Source organism: Strix aluco, chromosome 6 (genome assembly GCF_031877795.1).
Source record: "Strix aluco isolate bStrAlu1 chromosome 6, bStrAlu1.hap1, whole genome shotgun sequence".
NCBI lineage: Eukaryota > Metazoa > Chordata > Aves > Strigiformes > Strigidae > Strix > Strix aluco.
Genome location: NC_133936.1, coordinates 13,436,470 through 13,456,170, shown reverse-complemented (window position 1 = coordinate 13,456,170; position 19,701 = coordinate 13,436,470). Strand labels below are relative to the sequence as shown.

At 44.3% G+C, this 19,701-nt stretch overlaps 1 protein-coding gene across 11 annotated transcripts in view; it reads right to left on the bottom strand.

Moving 5' to 3' along the window:
- The window catches only part of SEMA5B (semaphorin 5B), a 291,486-nt gene that overhangs the window by 8,851 nt on the left and 262,934 nt on the right, over positions 1-19,701 (bottom strand). For 4 of the 11 annotated variants that reach the window (XM_074828733.1, XM_074828734.1, XM_074828736.1 and 1 more), the window contains 3 exons: positions 12,481-12,576; positions 11,924-11,993; positions 11,480-11,786 (listed from right to left, as the gene is read on the bottom strand). The exons of 1 other annotated variant lie outside the window; for it this stretch is intronic. In XM_074828733.1, the coding sequence (XP_074684834.1) occupies positions 11,620-11,786; positions 11,924-11,993; positions 12,481-12,576 (333 nt within the window). In that variant the 3' untranslated portion in view covers positions 11,480-11,619. Of the gene's footprint in view, positions 1-5,095; positions 11,456-11,478; positions 11,787-11,923; positions 11,994-12,417; positions 12,577-19,701 lie in introns of those variants that run through there. 6 more of the 11 variants (XM_074828740.1, XM_074828738.1, XM_074828743.1 and 3 more) reach the window with 6 other exon arrangements.

The following is a 19,701-nucleotide window of genomic DNA, read 5'->3' as shown; positions in this document are numbered from 1 at the left end:
AGGAGGCTTTGCAGCAGGTCCCATGGCCACAGCAAGGTTTCTTTTTGGGATATTTCTGCTTTGCTCTGTATCTGCAGGCAGGTCCCGGGGCTGGAGGGGCTCTGCTGGTGGCACCAGGATGGGCTGGATCCCTTCCCTGGGAGCTGCAAGGGCTGCGCTGTGAGTAAGCGTATCCGTCCATATGTCTGTCCATACATCTGCCTGGGCCCAGACATACAGCCATGATAAGTGTGTGGATTGGGCACTGAAAGGCAGTGGGCAGGGGATGCAAACCTCCCATGGGCAGCACGTGGAGAAACGCTGCCTCGGTGGGACCCTTGCGAGTGGGGCTCAGGTGAGCGCAGGCAGAGGAAATGCCAGCAGCCAACGAACTGACCCCACTGCATCTGGAACCTCAACCTCTCCCCAGGGCTCTCCTAAACCTGCCTTTGCAGAGCCGAGGGTCGGGATTATGGACGTAGCTTCACAGTTGAGTTTTGGTGCTGAAAGAGCATCTCTGGTAGGCAAAGGAAAGGGCGGCTCTGAAAGGTTTGTGTTGAGCAGATGAGCAGCAGAGGTGTAGAACAGCACAGCCTCATACAGAAATGACTTCAGCTGCCACATAAGTGCAGAAAAGACCTTTTCAAGAGAGATTTTCAGAATAGGTCTTAGCTTATGCTAAAGCATCGCAGCTCATCCTACCTTGGACACTCACGTGGTACTTAAAGATGATTTTATCTTGGCAGGGGCAGGAGTGTGGGTCTCTGGGCTGGTGCGCAGAAGTGGTGCTCAGAGCACAAGTCCATACCTATTAGCTCCAGACCATCCTTGGCTGTGACAGCACCTGGCGTGGAGGGGACTGCCAGGGACTGAGCTGCTCCCCGGGATGGGTGGCCTCCGCCAGGCAGTGAGGTTTGTCTCTTCCAGTGCCACGGGAGTGATGGAACAGCAGAAGACAGCAGCAATTGCCAGGAGGCTTTCAGGCAGAAAGCAAGGGTCTTGCTCGTGGACAGGCTGATGTAAGTCAGCATGTAAATTGGGTACAACATAAAAATAATTTCAGCTGAGCTGCTATGAAGAAATCTATGAACAAAAAAATGTTGTTGCTAAGAAATGCGAAAACAGAAAACAATAATGTGGCTCCTGCCAGGGTAATAAAAGTGTATCAGCATTATGCCTGCTCTCTCATACAGATTGCTTGCTCGTGACAGTAAATTAAGTACTGCAAAAATGGGTACAGTTTTCTCTGTGGCCATTGATGCTTCACATCATGGAAATATCAAATGTTTCTGATGGCTGTTCATTACCCTGTGCTTGAGAGGGGAGCAATCCATTGCTGGCTCCATTATTTCCACGACAGCAAGGAAATGACTATGGGAGGTTTAAAAATTGAAGAATACAGCAAGGTTAGATGTATCGAACCTTGACAGCCTGTTGCTGTTCACCATGGTCCATGCTAACCCCGGTCTGGGAGACACCACACTGTCTCCAGAGTGATGGAAAACCAGGACTACTTTTCTACTTTTTGCTTCCAGCTAATTGCCGGCTCATAAACTGTGAAGTTTGACCTTGAAAATCTCCAGAAAGCTTATTTTGAAGTGCAACAGTGGTATGGCACAGGTCCTTAGCCAGGAGACACCTCTGCCCCGCAACCAGAAGGAGCTTGAAGTGTTTGCTGGATACCAGATCTGCTTCAGTTGGTGCAAGGAACCGACAAGTTGTGTCTTTCACGTTCTGTAGAGATGCACACCATGGAGTTGAGGGGTGGTTGTGGCATGGCTGGTGTGCAGCACGCAAATGTTTCCTTCTGGTCTTTATAGTTTTAAAATGAGAGCAAGCTAATCTTACATGTGCTTGAGTTGCTGCCATAAGGTGGTCAACATAGGGTCAATCACAACAAAAACATTGTGATATAAACCTGCCTTACGAGCACACCAGGGCGAAGCAGAAAAAGGCGAGTCTACCCAGCTGCCGTCAGCCTCCCACGAGCCAGCTTCAGACTTTTATCTCAACAAACAAAATTACCTTTGCCTGATTCAGTCCTTTCTCCAGAGGAAAACAATTTGGTTTGGGGAAATCGTAAGCAGATTGAAGGGTTGACAGCTGACCAAACAAAGACAGGCAGTGTGGGGGGAGAGTGTCCCGGAAAACGGGCTGATGTTTTACCCTCATAGCCTGATCCTCTCCATTTCTGACAATGTAAGGAATTTATTGTTTGTCCTCACCTCACATACTGGGAGGGGTGGGGGGGGGTGGATGGGTGAGGAGGGTATATGTGTGTGTGATGGGGTTCTGTTGGGTTTTTTTCTTTTGGCAGCAGGCTTGGGCAGTGCTGAACTCTGCCACCTTCTTGAGTAATTTGAACCTCGGCTTTTTTAAACAGAAAGTGCAATGACAACTCCACAAGTGGCTTTTTATGAATGAACAAAACAAACCATGTCAAAATGCATTTCAACTGTTAGCAGAACAGCATTTTTAATGAATCTCCAAAGCTTTTGGTAATTGAGCTGTGTGTTTGAGAGCATGTGGTCTCTTGACTGTACACTCGAGGGGAAAAAACACACAAGACACCACAGGAAGCAACGCTTTGGTGGGCGAGTGTTAACTCTCATCCGCATTGAGGATGCTTGCTCTGTGCTGAGCTCCGTGCCTCGGTGGCTGCACTGAGCTGATTTCAGCTGACTCAGGGACTGTCCCCAAGCTTGGGGACTGTCCCGGTGCCCAGTCATGGCAGCACAGCCACATGTACTTTTACAGCTGAGCAAAATGCCTGCATGGGCAGAGGGAAATGCAGGAGTTGGAGCCAGGGCTTGTGATCATGTCATGATGGGGGACTGGGGAGTCTGGTGGGGCTGGGGCACTGGTGGGGCTGGGGGCACTGGTGGGGGTGCTGGGCACTAGTAGGGGTGCTGGGCACAGCAGTAGGAGACCCACTTGGGGATTTTTTTTCATTGCCACATCCTGACTGCTTTCCGAGGAAGGTGTCTGCATGATGCTCTGCCCAGCCACCGCTCTTGACAGCATATGAGGATCGTGTATGAGAGAGTCAAAAGCCTTACTAAAAATCAGACTGCAGGATATTTCTTATTTCTGCACTATCTGCAGGACATGGTGCCTGTTCAGAGGAGGAAATTAACTTGGTCTGACACGACTTGCTCTTGATAACGCCCTGGTGCCAATACGCAGCTGCTCATCCGCTCTGCGGTGGTTACAGCTCGTTCATCCGAGTCCCTGCTCCGACATTTCCACAGCACTGACATTAACTGGGCCGGGCTGCAATTCCCTGTCCCTCCTTTCCTCCATAATGCTGAGTGTTGGCTGTGCCCTTGCCCAGGCAAGTGCCCCACCAGCCACAGACATTTCCAGCCCTTGATGGAGAAGAAAAATACGGAGGGACAGGGTGAGGACAAGTTTGTCACTACAACATCTGGCTCAGGGCATCCCTAAAGCATTTATTGCAGGGAGCTGGGAGGAAACACACAAACACGAATCACGAGGAACCTCCTGCTTTTTCCTTTTCCTGCATTTCTAATACTACCCCTCTGAGCACTGCCAAAGGCAGGTCGGAGGGGGCCACGGTGCTGTGGTCCCTGCAGGAAGCTCCGCACCCCGGCCCAGGGCCCCGTGTTTGCCCACGCTGCTGTGGGTGCTCCCCGGCAAACCCCTGGGCAGTGGGTGCTGGTGGGCAGCCCACCCCCAGCAGCACAGCCCCGAGGCTTCGGCTTGATAAAGAGCCGATGGGGAAGCTGCAAGGTAACAAAGCTTTCACTGGTTACTGCACGCAGTTAAGAATTAAAGAGGGAAAAGGGTACAGCTGGGATGCGTACTGAAGGTGAGAGAACAAAATGCACTGGGGCTACAAATGAAACTCTTATGTTAATGAATCAAATTAGCAGCTGGAAAAAAATGTTGTGGTAGACAGATTTTAAGGAAATTGGAAATAGGTTCCAACGTGATACTTTGCTCCAATTGTGCACAGAGGTTGTCTTGATGCAAAGCAAAACCATTCAGAAATGACCTCCCCATGTTATCGTGCAAACTAACTGGGAAAAAAAATCCATCTTATTCACAGCAAGTTTGTTTTTACTGATCTTGTGCCTCTCAATTACTTTTTAATGGTCTGCATTGAAAAGAAATTCCTGTATGCACACTTGAGAATATGAAAACACCCAAATGATAGCTTATGATTTAGTAGGATTAAAGTATTATGTATGCAGGTGTAGCACGTTTCAGGTTATTAGTAATCCAATCTATTTTTTACGACATTATGGTGTAATTTTCTGTATGAAACTTCAATATAAGTCTTGAGCTGTATCGGAACATAAACTAAAATGTTCCTGACTCTGTCACTTTTCATGGTCTTTACTTTGATTAATAAATGCAACAAGAGCTATAACGTTCTTCAATACGAGGCTACAATCATCCTTCAATCAAAACGTGTCCCTCAGCTTTTTATAACTTTTCACATCAATATGTAGGGCCTGAGAAGGAGCAGCGACAGGATTTCTTTGCAAGTGAGCACGTACACCTGAAAGGCTCTGCAGAAGATGAGCGTTTTTTTGCTCGCTGCAGCCAGCCCGTCTCCTTGGCATGGTGAGCAGTTGTGTCCTTGGAGACTTGGTGTCACGTGTGGAGAGCTGGGGAGCAGAGGGGAGATGTGTACTGCAGAACTGGACGTGGATTTGGCACCACGAATTTCAGACAGATTTGATCTTACCTCACTGGGCACCTTACTCGGAAATACCATTTTTCAAACGCACCCCAGGTTTGGTGTGGAGCTGTACTCCAACATTCGGGCTTGTGTGGGAGGGGAGTTGAACTGCAGTGACAGACCTTGGCGTTAATAACACAATTTTGTAACCACATCATCTACAACTCATGACAAATCCAAACTTGAGCCTCAGGATGCAGCCAGAGTGCAGACAGGGAGGAAGGACGAAGGACGTGTGCTGCAATTCCCCAGCCCCGCACAAGCAGCTGAGTGAATTTTGCATTGCACTCGGCCGTCAGTGTCAGGAGGCAGCTCCTCCGCGTTCCCGCTGACCCGTCCTGCCAGCGCTGCTCGGGAACCCCAGCCCCACCACACGTCAGCCGCGGGGGAAAATAACTCGCAGGCTTGCCAGGTTGGTCTGGTTTATTTCTGAATTATTCTTTACATTGTACAATATATAAAAATACAGAGTACCCAAAAAAAATTCACAGTGTCTAAAGGCAGTGATTACAGTCTAGGTCACCTTTATACTAAAGTACGATCAAGTTCAATTGCATAGGAAGGGTGATGTGCCTTCACAACAGAGTCCAATAATACTCTCCAGGTTTTGCTGTTTTGGGGCAAGCATTCTGTGTTCACATAATAATTTCCCATGTATCCAAGATCCAGTATTGCATCTGTCACTCTCCCACCTCAATTACAAGCTCAATCCTATCATTTCCATCTCACATACCATTCAGCCTCCCTAAAGCTTCCTCTGTGGGAATGCTTCTAATTAACCGCTTCGCTTTTAAGTATGCGCAGGTTTGGGTGTTATCTAAGGAGGGGTGTGTGGATGGAAACCACACTGTCATGCAGCTGGCTGGCTTTTACATTGTTTGACATTTTAGCACTAAAAACATTTTTGCTTCAGTTATTAATGGCCCATCCATGCCGACCTCTGCCTGACTCCGTGGCATGCGAATTAAGAACATCCCACTCACGGAGGTTTCAGAACCAGAATGCAGTGTTAATACTTCTCATGATCAGATTTGTTTAAAACCAAACTGCGGCTGGGACTCTCAGAAAGCCAAATGCTGCTCTTACAACACTGAACCCTTTCCAATAGCAGGGGTGAATTTGCAACTGAGGCTGGAGGCAAAACAGAAATAAAATCAAGTTCAAGACCCAAACCTGTGTTGAATGCTATTGAGCACTTGTATTTGTGGGTAGCTAAACAGTGGGTTGCTGGTTTTGCTCCTCCAGCCAGGACTAATGGAGACATAAAAATTTCCCAAAGGGTCCAAAGGAGGAATTTCCTGGCAGAACAGCTGAGACTGGGTAAGTCCCGCAAGGCCCTAGCTCCAGAGGGGTTTCTGTCCAGTTTGAGGGTTCTGGCAGTCAGGCAGCACCAATATCTGTGGATTTGCTCACCTACCCCATATCTGCTCTTGAAGATGCCTGAAGTTTCCTCCTAACAAGCTTAAGGGGAAGATTCACCTGTTTGAGTCTGGGCTTTGCTCACGAGGGCATTAAAGTGATCTGTTGGAAAAAAATAAATCCTTCACACCCAGTTTACTGGGTATTTCCCCATTATTCCAGACAGCTCCAAGGGGTGCTAGGCCCTGCCATGCATATGGGTGGGTTTGCAGGGTGACAGGGCGAGCAACAGCTTCTGAGCCTCGGCCACTAACGCTGGAAGATCCAAAGCCACTCAGGGCACCAGGTGCCTGACTCCCATGGCCTGGTGGCTTTTTTGGATCCTTCTGAAAAACTAAAGCCATGGGTTTGCAGGGTTTCTGTTCCCTAAATTTTGTACTAAAACCTTCTGGTGTGACGATAAGGCAAGGCTTATAATGCTGATCAATAACTCAGAAGGCAGTTACTAACTTCTTTAACATGGAAGATGACATTTTCCCCATTCTAATAGATGATGTCTTTTGCTCTAATGGTACAATATTTGTTACTCCTACTTGCTATTTTAATTTTCTTTGCACAATTACTCCCTACTTATAATTACAAAAACAATAGAGTGATACACATGACAGATTTGGGAGGCTTATTCAGAAAATATAAGCAGTAACAAGAATCTTTTTCTTAATCATTCTTAAACAGAATGATTTAGGGGGAATCAGCATTTCTAACTAGAAAAATCAATTTTCTTTTCAATTAAAATATTATATTTCATTTAGCTTAAAAGTGTTTTTTTAAACCTAATGGAAAGGATACTAGATTTTTACAGGTTTTTTTTCTTCACTTTGTCCCTGTGGAATTTGAATACCAGCACTGCCTTTCTTATTCTAAGTTTCCTCTCCAGGCATTTTGCTAAATATATATATTGTGTGTGTATATATTATAAATATATACTGTATCTATCCACTGATAGATGTATACACTATTACAAAAAAAGAGTAAGTTGTTACACAAACTTTACATTTACATTTTTTATATATATATATATTTATATATATATAACTCTCCCCCCACTACATTTGGTACAAAGAATAAATCAATCTCAGTGGACAGCAATTTTCTCTCCAGGTGGGCTTAACATCAGATTAACACTGGAGGTGTCAAATTGTCTGCATCAGACATGGACTCCATTCCTACTCTCTGTTGATCTCAAACCAACCATCTCATTTTCTGAACGTAAGGCATTAGGAACAGTGGTGGTAAGACAATACATATTCTTCTCCTATAGCATCTGTATAGTTCATATATTTAAGAGCAGCCCTGGCTCATATGCTGAACATTCAAGTGCACTCTTAGAGCAACAGCACCTCTTGTGTTGTGATTTGATGGTCAAGTGGTTTGTCTACTAGTGAGCTGCACAGGTTATTTCTGCTGGGTGACAGCTGATCAAGCAAAGCCCACCAGCAATGGCACAACACAACCTGGAAAACACCATAACGCGCACACCCCTTCTGGAGGGAGAAAGGCAGCCACTTCCATGGAAAAAGAAAGAAGAATGGCCTAATTAAAGATTAAGACTTCCATCATATTTTACATACTGTATACCTGAATCCTATCCAAAAGGTTTGCAGAGAACCAGTATCTCTAGACCAACATAGGAACTGCCCAGGGTCCTTTTCTATCTCAGAAGTGAAAGAAAAAAAAAAATACAGCAAGATGAGTCTTTTGGAAAGCAATGCTCCTGAACTAAATGCATTTCCAGTGTACTTTAAGATGGCCTTAGGAATAGGAAATTTTAGCAACTTTAACATCCAGCTGCAGGAGCAATTCAAGCTGCTACAGATATTACAGACCTGATGATCAAGCTGCCGAATTACCTGGATCGCAAGAATATCACTGTACATGGTGTCATTAACCTGCCACGCATTAGAGAGCTCATAAAAAATGCAACCCTCACACCGCATTAACATAGTCCTTAAAGAACTGCACTCTCATACAAACATTAATTGAGTAATAAGCATTCTGATTTCTTTTTTTCACTCTCTCTTCTCTCTCCTAGATTCTACTTTCTGCTTGAATGGAGTCTACAGACCCTTGCTGTGATTGCCAATTATCTGAAAAAGGGATGAATCCATTTGGATGGCTGGTGAAACTATAACCACATGCACCACCCTCAAAGCATCTGCCCTCCAACAGCCTACAAAATATCCACCTCCTGAGCACAATGGCAGTAATGACCTATCTTGGTGAGCTGAACATTTAAATAATTTCAGCTGGTATGTGGCACTTTGGGGAAAATAAATCAATTTACATCATGTTATTCTGTGAAGCTGAAAATGGAAAAATGTTTAAGGAGGGGGAAAAAAGAAAAAAAGAAAGGAAAAATAGAAAATTAAAATAATTGCAAGATTTTACTTGCTCGCATCCCCCCAGACTCCAGCTGCAATCCTGCCACGTGCATAGTAATTGCAGAATGTGCTGATACAGGGAATGTTCTGAAGGGGAAGCTTGGAGATGGCTTTAATTTTACAATTGCTAGAGTGATCCTGGAAGCCAATGTTTTCTTCTGAATCACATAAATCAAAGCTGGGAAATCCCATCCTGATAGTCTAATGTAATAATTTTCAACCCCTGGGCTATATACTTGTTAGAACTACTCTAAATCAGGATTTTCAGCATTGCTGAGAGGGGCACAGAAATTCAGTGAGACAAGGTGGATGAGTTATGGCATGAGGCAAAAAGACATTGCTCCTCAAATGGGATTTAGGGGCCTGGGAAGAGCCTCCATGCAGGCGCTGGTACCTGCTACTGGTGCTCTCCTGCTTCCCTGGCGATCTCGCTTCACTCCTGCTGCTCTCACCCCGGCTGCGCTGCCAGGCAGGGTCAGGGCTGCTGAGCTGCTGTGCCTACTTGGAGGGTTGCAGCAGGTTGCTTCAGCCAGAGCTTTGAGGTCTGCAGCAGCTCCCGATCCTGCTGCTTCAAATGTGAGGACATCTATTTAAGGGCACCTCTCTCTTGCTCTCTTCCTCTGTTTCACCTCATGAGACCAGAGCAGAAGCAGAATGAGCTGCTAAATTAGAAAAACAACGGCTGAAAATCATGGGCACCACTGAGCCTAAGGTGTTGTCGTGGCAGTGCTAATGACCCCACTTTATTACAAATATCCCTACAGCCTTCAATCACTGCAAACTGAAGTCGAAAAAAGTAATTTAAAAATGGGAGGCTACTTTATTCTTGCCTTCTGGTCAAACCACCATAACACAGGCTTACAGAGCCATGTTGGCTTTTCCTCAAAGGAAAAGCAATATACTTGTCATGAAGTAACACAGTCTTTCTTCATTTCCTACCGGCCGCCTACATGAAAGAGCTGAGTACACAGCCCAAGCTGGGCTTCCAAACAAGCAACTGCAAAGGAATAGCACTGAGAACCGATCAGTGTCGGCTTACAGCGAAATCTGAAATAAAGCGAAGACAAACGGGACTGCTGGGAACACGGCCGAGTCAATGGCCAAGCACGGGCATGGAAATTGCTCGAGTAAGATGCAGACAACAAAGCCAAGCTCGGGACCACATGGAGCTCATGCGCGTTTCGGGGTGTACTTTTATCTCATGCTCAGTATTGCAACATTCTAAAATCCTTAGCATCAGGAGTTCATTATAAATATTTAGAAACACTGAATGATAACAGCGGTGTACTTGTTCACGTTGCTAACACATTGGATGTAATTGTACATTAAGCACCAGCAATAAGTTTCCTTTTTGCCAAACAATTATGTCAGACAAACATCTGGTTGTAGACAACATGGCTTCTGCATCAAACTAATACAGTTCTTATAGACACAGTCACACACATACACAAAATTACATTTCAAGGCTGGATATACTGTTTAATAATGCTACCGCCCCAATTTACTTCAATAGCTGCAGCAGCATTTGTTTGTTGGGTTGTTTTTGTTCATGAAAATTAAAGAAATATTGGCAAACAATGCACATTACTCAGCTGTGTTACTATTTCATAGAGTACTGACTGGAAGACGCTATAAGAATGTGCAGCAGACTTTCTGGGTCATGTCAGACTATGGAAACATTCCTTACAAAAATACCCTCCCCCTGCAAAGTCAGAATTATTCACTCTTTGAAAGTAAATGAACTAAAAACCAACAATAAAACAAGAGGAAAAATTAGCCCAAAGCATGGTGATTTCCCACAAGAAGAGCATGGTCTCTAAAGTCGCCTTTTCTGGCAGACACAATCAGGATCAAAGCTAGAACAAAAAGAGTTAACACTATCTCAGAAAAAAAGAAAAAGGAAGAAAGAAAAAAAGCCCATGGCTCTTGTGCGGCAATCATCACATCTTTTTTTCCAGTGATATAAACATCTTTGTTTGTTAGGCACTCCGAGTTCATGTCTCCGATGTTATTCCAACATTTACTTTTCTTAGTGTCTCACTGCCTGTATAATTTTCTTTTAATTAAGACTGGAAACATTCTGGAAAGCTTCTTTGGGTAATGCACTTTGTTTGTGTGTTGTTTCTCATCAGCTGAACTGCATATTACCAAAGAAGGCTGCGGAGAGTATTTCCTGTAATATGAAAAGATTCTGTTGAAGATACAGGGAACACTGCCCTAGAAAGTTACTTTTTTTTTTTTTTTTTTTGCAGAAAGATTAAAAAAAGATCAAAAATAAAAAAAGGAAAAGAAAAAGAAAACTTTCTTCAAGTTGTTGGCACGATGGAGTCCTGCTCGGCCTGTCTCATGAGCTGCGTGTCATCCAGTGCACCATTGCTATCCTGTCCCAGGAAGGATACTCCTCACCAGACAGACACCCCTGCCCCAGGAGGCCACCCCTTGCCTTGATTAGAGTGCACCTGTGTGTCGCGTGCTGCTGCGTGGTGGCCACAAAGCCCAGCACACAGCCACCTCCTTGACAACGTCGGCCTTGGACAGCAATGCTGGTCTTCCAGCCATAAACAGTTGCAGTAGTTAAGAGCCATCTCCAGCCAAATATCCACAAAAGCTCTGCAGAATAGTCCATATGCATTTTTGTCCTTGTAAGGAGATGTGCTGTTTACAAGAAATACAATTAACCAAAGGAAAAAAAAAAAGACCCTACTGTACAATATTTACATCTAGAGGCTGGGCCAATATTTGGTCCATAAAATCAATTTTAAAAAAATTCAGGTAGGAAGTGATCCAGTCCTGTAGGATCTGTCCATCATCAGCTGTTGGTAAAGGTCCTTCCAGGGGAGGCCTCAGGCCTGTAGTCATATTTATTCAGTGTACTGGGATAATAGGTTGTCGTGTACACATTGGTTTGCTGCAACGGGTAGAAGTTGGTCCTGTCATCTGGTATCAAATTGTTCTTGTTAAGTGTCTGTAAAAGAGAAGAGGAGATGACAGGCATGGCAATGGTGCCACATAATTACTCTTTTCTACCTGCAGACACCTCCCTCTCACCTGCCTTCTCCATCATGGTCTCTGTTGCAGCCACCACCGCCTTCCCTCCGGCTGGGAGAGTAAGATGGTACATCGTACTTGCTATGGGGCTAGTCTGCGGGGGACCACAGCTCCTGCCAGGTCTCCTTGGGTGGACACGTGCTCAGCTACTGCTAGGGCCAGAACCCAGAGCCTTCTCCAGAGACCTGGAGTCTCCTGGTAGATGGCGTGTTGTCTGAACATCATTGTCACACAGAACCATGCTGGGCCTACACGGAAGTTGGTGATTAATGGCAGCGCTCAATCTAATCTCTTCCAAAATGCTCATGTTATAGCCTGCAGCTCCCTCTCAAACCAGTTGCCAAACGGCAGCTTTTTCTCTTTGGAAGAGCAGGTGTGCATTTACCTGATCTCCATCTCCATTGGTAGATATCCAGGTTTGGACCCCCCGATATTAAGTGTGTCACTTCTGTAAGCTACAGTATAAGTAACAAATCATGGTCACTTTTGGAAAAACTAAAATGACTTAAAAAATTTAACAACCACGTAACAATTGTTGGCAACAATAACATAAAAAATGAGAACCACAAATGCCCCTTTTACCATAAAAATTCAGAAATGGGTTTTTTCTCCCTCCCCTCTTCCCCCCTTCTTTGCCTTTTCCAAGAATTACTATTACTCTTCCCACCAGCAAGCAGATGTCCCCCTCTCCCCAGATTAAAGCCCATTGCTACGCCAGCTGTTACCTATGCACAAGGATAAAATCCCATTTGGGGAGGGATATGCAATAATTTTACAGAACTTTCTCCTGCATCTTTATAGTAATCTGATTTCTGTGAATTTGGCTGAGGAACTTCTATGACAGTTTTTTTCAACTAAACCCTGGCTTAAATTTCTTACACATATCTCTGGCCTATGTTGCTCCTACGTGCACCTTTAATGGTTGTCATGCAGGGAACTCACTCCTTTGATCTGGGAGTCAACACTAGGCGTGTTTGCTACAGCATCCTCATGATCGGGGTACAGCACATTTAAAGAAGGTATGAGCGTCTCTCCTGTCTGGAGCAGAGAGATGGAGAGGTCTAATGAGGCAACTAGTCCTGGGAACTAGTGGTTGTTCTGCCACAATCCTATGCTCCTGGGGGAACCACTTTACCTCAGTTCCCCCTTGAGACCAACACCTCATACCCAACCCAGCTCAGGGAAAGATGAAAATTAATTAACTAATGCTCAAGTCCATGAAATACCGAGCTCCATTAGCTTTATTTGACCCATCTAACTTCAGCCACCTAAGCTTCAGGCATTGTGGCTCTGTCGGCAAGGCGAGGAGAAGTCTCCTTCCTGTATGAAGGCAGGTGCAGATGAAAATTGTCGTCTGGGGAAGCCCCTGTCCCCTCAGCCCCGGCAGCAGCAGGGCAACCTGCCGACAGTGGGTGCCCAACTTTTAGGAGGCTACAGTTAGTGAGCGGGATCTCGCCTTGTGCACATGCCCATGGCACAGTCAGGGCTTAGCCACATCCCAGCTGTGACCACTGAAATGATCAGAGCTACCCGTAGGCTCAAAGACAAGACCACAGGCAGTACATTTATCTTCCAATCTCTTTGTAAGTGAATAATTTTATTGCATGGGGAGGGGGAGAGGAGGAGGAAGAAAAGAAAATTATTTCTTCTAATCCAATAGCAGACTGACAGCTACAGATACCCTGGGAGCTGCAACTCCCAGTTTCATAGAAGGCGTTATAAGGAAAGGCTTTCCTATGGCAAAAGTACCCTGGCAAAGAAATTTCCCAATTGCTGAACTACCAAATAACTTTTTTGGAAATGGGCATTATCTAAAACATCTCTTACATGAAAACTGGAGGAGACCCAGCCTCCTCCTGGTCTGACTGCGATCCCTCCCTGCCTGGAGTCTAAAATGAGCTCACAGCACATCACTTGTAGGAACCAAGGAGAGAATTTGTATAGGCGCAGTGACAAAGTGACAAATATTTCCAAGGAATGAGAATTTGTGCCCTTCAATATGAAAGGAAGAAAAGAAATGTCATGCTTTGCTTCCAGCCACCCAAAGAAATATTAAAATAGTGTGGGCAACAGTCTGCTGCTTTGTGCTGGAGGCTGGGAAACAAGGAAGCCAAGCTCAGTACTCCGCTGCTTGCTATGCTTCCTTGGGAAATCCAATTAACTGCTCTATGCTTCAGTGTCTTCTGACCCAGCTTGATAAAAACATTTGAGATCCCCTGTATATATGCACTTTGCTAAGTACTACCACTGAGGATTTGGGGGAATTGCTCTCTGGTGAACACCACAGGTGTTCATACCAGCTGTACACGATGACTGCTGTTTCCTACCGGTGTCTCTAGCTCAGGATACCCACTGCAGGCAGCGTAACCCATGGCCACGGTCCACCACAGCAGGAGGAAGAAGAGGCTGATTCCCACTGTCGCACTCCCTGGGCTCTCTTGAAGCTGGTCCAGCATCCAGGCCTCATCTGGGTCACTTTTTGGGACAGTTAAGATTCATGACATGCCAGGATTACCACCTCTGAAATTTAGTGACATCAAAATCCTGACCTGGAATGGCTCAGGACCATCTTGATCTGAGGACAAAGACCTCAGGACTCTACTTTTTTGGCTTTCAGTTGGAAAATCTGTTTGAGTTTCAACATGTCCCATGGTGTTTAAAACTAGCCTCTTAGAGCAGACTTAGCATTTAATTAACACGATTTGCATTTTTTCCTCTCTCTTGTCTTACTTTCATATAACATTTAATTAGAAAAAAACCCCACAACTGCTCCTTTGCTCTTTTTGGTTTTATTTTTGATGGAGGGCTTATATCTTAGGGAAATACCTTATGAAAATGGTTTAGCAGAATTTATAATGCAATTAGCTGCAAAGAATTTGTCTCCGGAAATGCTGTGATAGCAGTACTATCCTAAATCAGCATGATCAATGTGCACTGCCTTAACATTTCCCCACACAAACTTATTGTCTGTCTCGTTTTAATAAATAGATGATTAGGTTCCTTGGCACTAGATATTGGTTGATATTTTGAAGAAGGGAAATTAGGCAGCAGTGAATTTTAGAGATGTACACACACACACTCATGAAGGCACTGCAGGAGAAGAGGCGCGCAGTTAAATCTCTCTGGGTGGGCTCCTGTGTTGTTCTACTCAGAGCTTTAACCCTTGCTCTTGTCCTGCAATTCTTCGCTGTGACAGTACAGAGATGGCCAATGACTTTCCCTTGGAAGCTATTCCCCCAACACTACATGGGTTATGCCATCAAGGTCAGAGCCTCCTGACAACCTGAACTCACTGGAGTTAATGTGGGGATGAGGACAGCCTGCTGCATCCATGGGTGTTCCCACCAATATTTATCAGTCCCAACAGGAAAGGCCAAGAGTCATCAACACCGCATAACTACATTTGATCACAAAAACTAACGCAGACCACACCCTTGCTCACAGCCCAACTCCTGTGAGTGCCTCTTCACCTCAGCTACCTCTGAGTCAAGTCCTCAATATTACAGTGGCCAAGAAGTGGTTACTGAAGACAATGTCCATTAAGTCCTCTTAGAGGGGACAATCCTTCAGTGCTTTTGCACAGACTTATCTGTGGTTGCAGTAACCAAGCTGACTAAGGCAGCACAGCGAGCACTAGAGCTCAGGTTGTCCTCACTAGACATGGGGAAGGAAGAAAGACTTGCCTTTACTGCCTGAGCCCTTCTGCACTACCATCCTGCACCTGGCAGGGAGACGTGTCAGACATCTGGGCACCCACCAGACCTTACTGATAACACCTTTCCTCACACTCAACCTATATTTTCCCCTTGTTGCTGTCCGATCCCTCCCATATCAAACACTAATGCCTCCCCTTGCCACCAGCTACAACCTCAAGGATTGCTTGCTCAGTAAGGAGTATCAGAAAGAACCAAAAACCTGATCGTTTACTCCTGAAACATCACTTGGTACAAAATCTCTGTGCCATACACACAATGTATTTCAAACACTGAGGGAAACATATTTCAGGCCCTCATTTGGCCTCATTTCAGGACCTATCCTGCCCTGAGAACAAAGAAGCTTCTGGTAGTTGTGCAAGCATAATATTCCCCATAAACAGTGAGGCCAGACCCTGAGCTAATATAAAAATCTGCGGGATGTGCTTAGAAAAAGTGCTCCATTCAACTAATAACTAGAAACTCAACATGCATCATTCAAATACTTTTACCTGCTTCCTCCCTTTCAGTATGAGCCATGCCATCCTGGCATATTTGATACCATTTGTTTCTTCAAGTCTGTTCACACTAACCTCAATTCAAGAATGTGTTAGCAGAAAGTAAGCCACCAGCACACACTAACCCAACCAAGTGGATCACTCAAAAGCAGGCACAACTTCAACGGCTTTCTTCAAAAGACCCTTTATTATGTTATGTGGGCATACGAATAATATATAAAAAAATTTCTCTGACCAGGAACTCTGTTTTGTCAAGCAGGGATGTTTTCAGATGGACTAAGATGGATATGGTTTTAAGAGAATGTAGAACAGCAGCAGCTTTCTCCATTGTATGTGATCTGTCAACTAATCAAAAGGTCCAGTCTTGTTGCCAGAGAATGTCTATGCCAAGCACAACAGAATCCTGAGTATTTCAATATTTACAGAAATAGGTAAACAATTTGTTATCACTCTTGCTATTGTACTAGAAATTAGTTAGAACTCAAAGAGTCTAAGGGGAAAGTTTACAGATATCCCCCTTTGTGTGCTGCTCTGCCCCCTGGTATTTATTCATACCAGAGGCAAAGTACTAACATGCACTTGCAGGCTGTTTCTCCCAAGGTAGAGCCAAGTGTTGGATGTGTTAAACATGACTGTATTGTGCCATATGCATACATTTAATTTTGTTCAGCTTTCTCCATTGATATTTTTAGCCTAAGTCATCATTCAGATTTTCCATTTGTTACTTTTTCTCCAGCAATGCCTTGCAACTACTCCCCCAAATTCTGCCTCTGCTCCAAACCATTAAGTCATAATCCACTGACCTACTTGCTTACATTTTCCCAGATGTATCAAAACATCTTCATGTGTAACAGTATGGGACTTTCAGTACTACTCCCATCCTACAGCTGCATGTATAAGCTGTATAAACATTTCTTACACACATAAACAGATCAAATGCTTCAATTTTCAATAAACAGTCACGAAAATTTAGAAACTTGATTTTAAAAGGCTACCACCTCCCCACCCCCAATTAAAAGAAATTCCATATAGTTTTTGAGAAGCTAAAGTGAAAAGGATGCTTCTAAAAAGCATCTGATACACATAACAACTAATATCAAAATAAGGGCCATAAAGTAGTTCCCACCGGGTGACATGCAATGGCAAGATTTCCTTAATTTTCTCACGCAGAAAGCACTCAGCTTTCTGGAGCTCAGAATTTCCTCTGAGATTCAGATCTTCTTTTCTATTTTGGGGGTGGTGTAGGGGAAGTCAGCAATTTTGTAGGTTATCTTCACCAGCTATGCAGCACCACAGTCCTCATGAAGTCAGTGAGCAAGGACAATTTCCCCCAACCTCACAGTTTCTCCACTATTTCTCTGTCGACAGGTGTAATTTTGGTTCTTCCACCTCCTACCCATGACACTTTCCTCTTTAAAAAGGTAAAAAGAAGAAAGAAAAAGTTGGGTGACCTTCCTGGGCAGCTTCAAACCCCTACGTCTAGCATTTATAGTTATCACCACTTTAACCTCTGAGGAGGCTGAACAACGCAGCGCACACCCTTCCAATGGGCATGACTCATCAGATGACTCGCCTGTGCCAGGACTGCATAGTTGCAGGTTTCCATCTTGCAAGTTTGGTTGTAATGTTGAAGCTCACAGTGTACTACAAAGAAAAACTTTCCTTTTCCTTCATCACAAAGTGAGCACGGGCACTAAGGAACCAAAGGTAACAACTCCAACCAATGCTAACCCTGGCCATTCACCATGGACACAGGCCAAGGTCTAAAATCAGGGTCCAGGTAGCAGACAGCAACTTTGTAGCCAGCCCATTCCTCTTAGCAATATCCAAATGAAGCCTATGTTCATCCTGCATCCTGCCTCTGCAGAAATCAAAGAAAAAACATTCCCACTGAACTCAGTCGCACAATTAGCCCTAAAAGAATTGAGGTAGGCTTTCCAATTTTCCTTGGAACGGCATCCAGCAGCCTTCCTGTAGCAACAGTGGGATGGCCATTACTCCCCCTCATCCCACAGGAAAATGGAGGGATAAGGGAATTGTGCAATGATGTAGTGAGGCCAAGATCCAACATTTAGGTTCTTCTGTTCTCCTTTTAAGTTGTTTGCTTCTTGCAGTGAAATCAGATTGAGCAAAATGCCTTTTCAATGCAGATCAGCTATTTTATGGAGCTAGCCATGCCCTCTCGTTAAAGGATGTTACTTTTTGCGTTCTAGGAACGTTAGCAAAATGACTTAGGGAAGGTTGTGGATATATATTAATATTATGAAACATTTCCCACAGCTTGTACATCTCTGGAAGTACCAAGGCAGAGATCGCAGAATGATAATTAACCAGTAAATTTGGAAATAATTAGCATAATAATTACATTTCAACAAAATAAACCGTATGACTAAAATAACCTCTTTTGGCAATAATTGACACCAAGAAAATAAATGACGTCTGGCCCACCCACATTCTCCCTTTCTTCTGATCAACTGGATAACACAACACTGCTGTGCCTCTCGAGCTAGGCATTACAAATGACCCTGGAAAGACGGAAAGTTGCCAAAAAGACCTTATAAGACCCATGTATTTACTGCAAGCCAAGACTTTAATGATTCTTCTTCCCAATCTTTTTTTAAAATTTGCTTAGTGTCTTACACTAAACAAACTATCTCAATTGATGCTTTTATAAAAACTCTTGAGCTCCACCTACACTGAAGTCAAAGGTAGCAGTAGCTAGGGTTTATGTATTGAGTTTTTTTCTGATGAATTCAATAAGGCTGTTTGCAGGATTTACAGTGAAGTGTAGATGTACAGATGAGGAACCTATTTTCTATATAAGAAGGTTTTTCCTCTTGAAAAGAGATACAAAAAAATCCCACTGGGACACTAAACTTATGATTGCATGTTCTTTTTGGATGGAAGCTTACCATATTTTTAGACTGGAAATTCTTTGTTCACTGTTATTGGTAAATAAATTAAACAACCCCCAAATGACGGCAGCATCTGTAGCTGTGCTCAGGTTGACAATGGAACTAACATTCAATTATAAGAAAATGAATAGCTACAGTTTTCTATAGCTGTTTGAAAATAGCTATTTTATCCTTATACTTAGGAGGGAGTAAGGTTATATTACTGCCATTTTAAACTTATAAAAACCTTCATAGTTGGCAATATAAAGGACCATTGTCAGAAAGATGCTCTGGCACATCTCTGACTTTACGCACATGAGTAAGATGACAAAACAAACTGTATGTAATAGTAAGGCAAACTGAAGCGACTTCCTGCTTAGAGCTAAATCCAGGTTTGAGTATCTTTCTGAACTGGAAACTGAAGTCCGAGGAGTTCATGGCAATCTTCCACTGGCAAGTGAAGGTGTCTAGCCTAAAGCTATCCCTGGCTTGACAGTAATTTGGTGGTGGCAACAACCATGACGTTGTGTCCAGACACAAAAGAGGAATTCAGGGCCGCCCCAAGCTGCTTCCCAATATAGCTGGTGCACAGGACATAGCAGACATGATCTCAGCTGCGTGGGAAGGTGTAAACTGTTTCCTTGCTGCACTACTATGCCTTGGCGTATGCCCTTCCTGGGTCCCTCACGTATAAGGCCAACAGGGGCTCATCAGTTGAGCTACCACACCTGCCCTTGTGCATGCACTAGTACTCAGACTAACTCACCAGAGGTATAATCACTGCCTTCTAAAACTAAGTTTAATAGATCACATTGGGTGCAGATGATCATCTAGAGTAACTGGGCTATACTGGGCTTCAGCAGATGGTAACTAGTAAGGCCACAGCAATGGGCTGTAGGTTCTCCCTGCCTCATTGCAGTTACATTGGAGCAAGCAGCCCTGAGTTTTCAGATGGTCTCAGAGCTGCTTATTCTGGTGAATTGCCAACACAAGTCATGCAGCCTGGTGCCAGCCCACAGCGCCACATTTAGACTGAGAATTGCAAAGGTGTAACTGCAG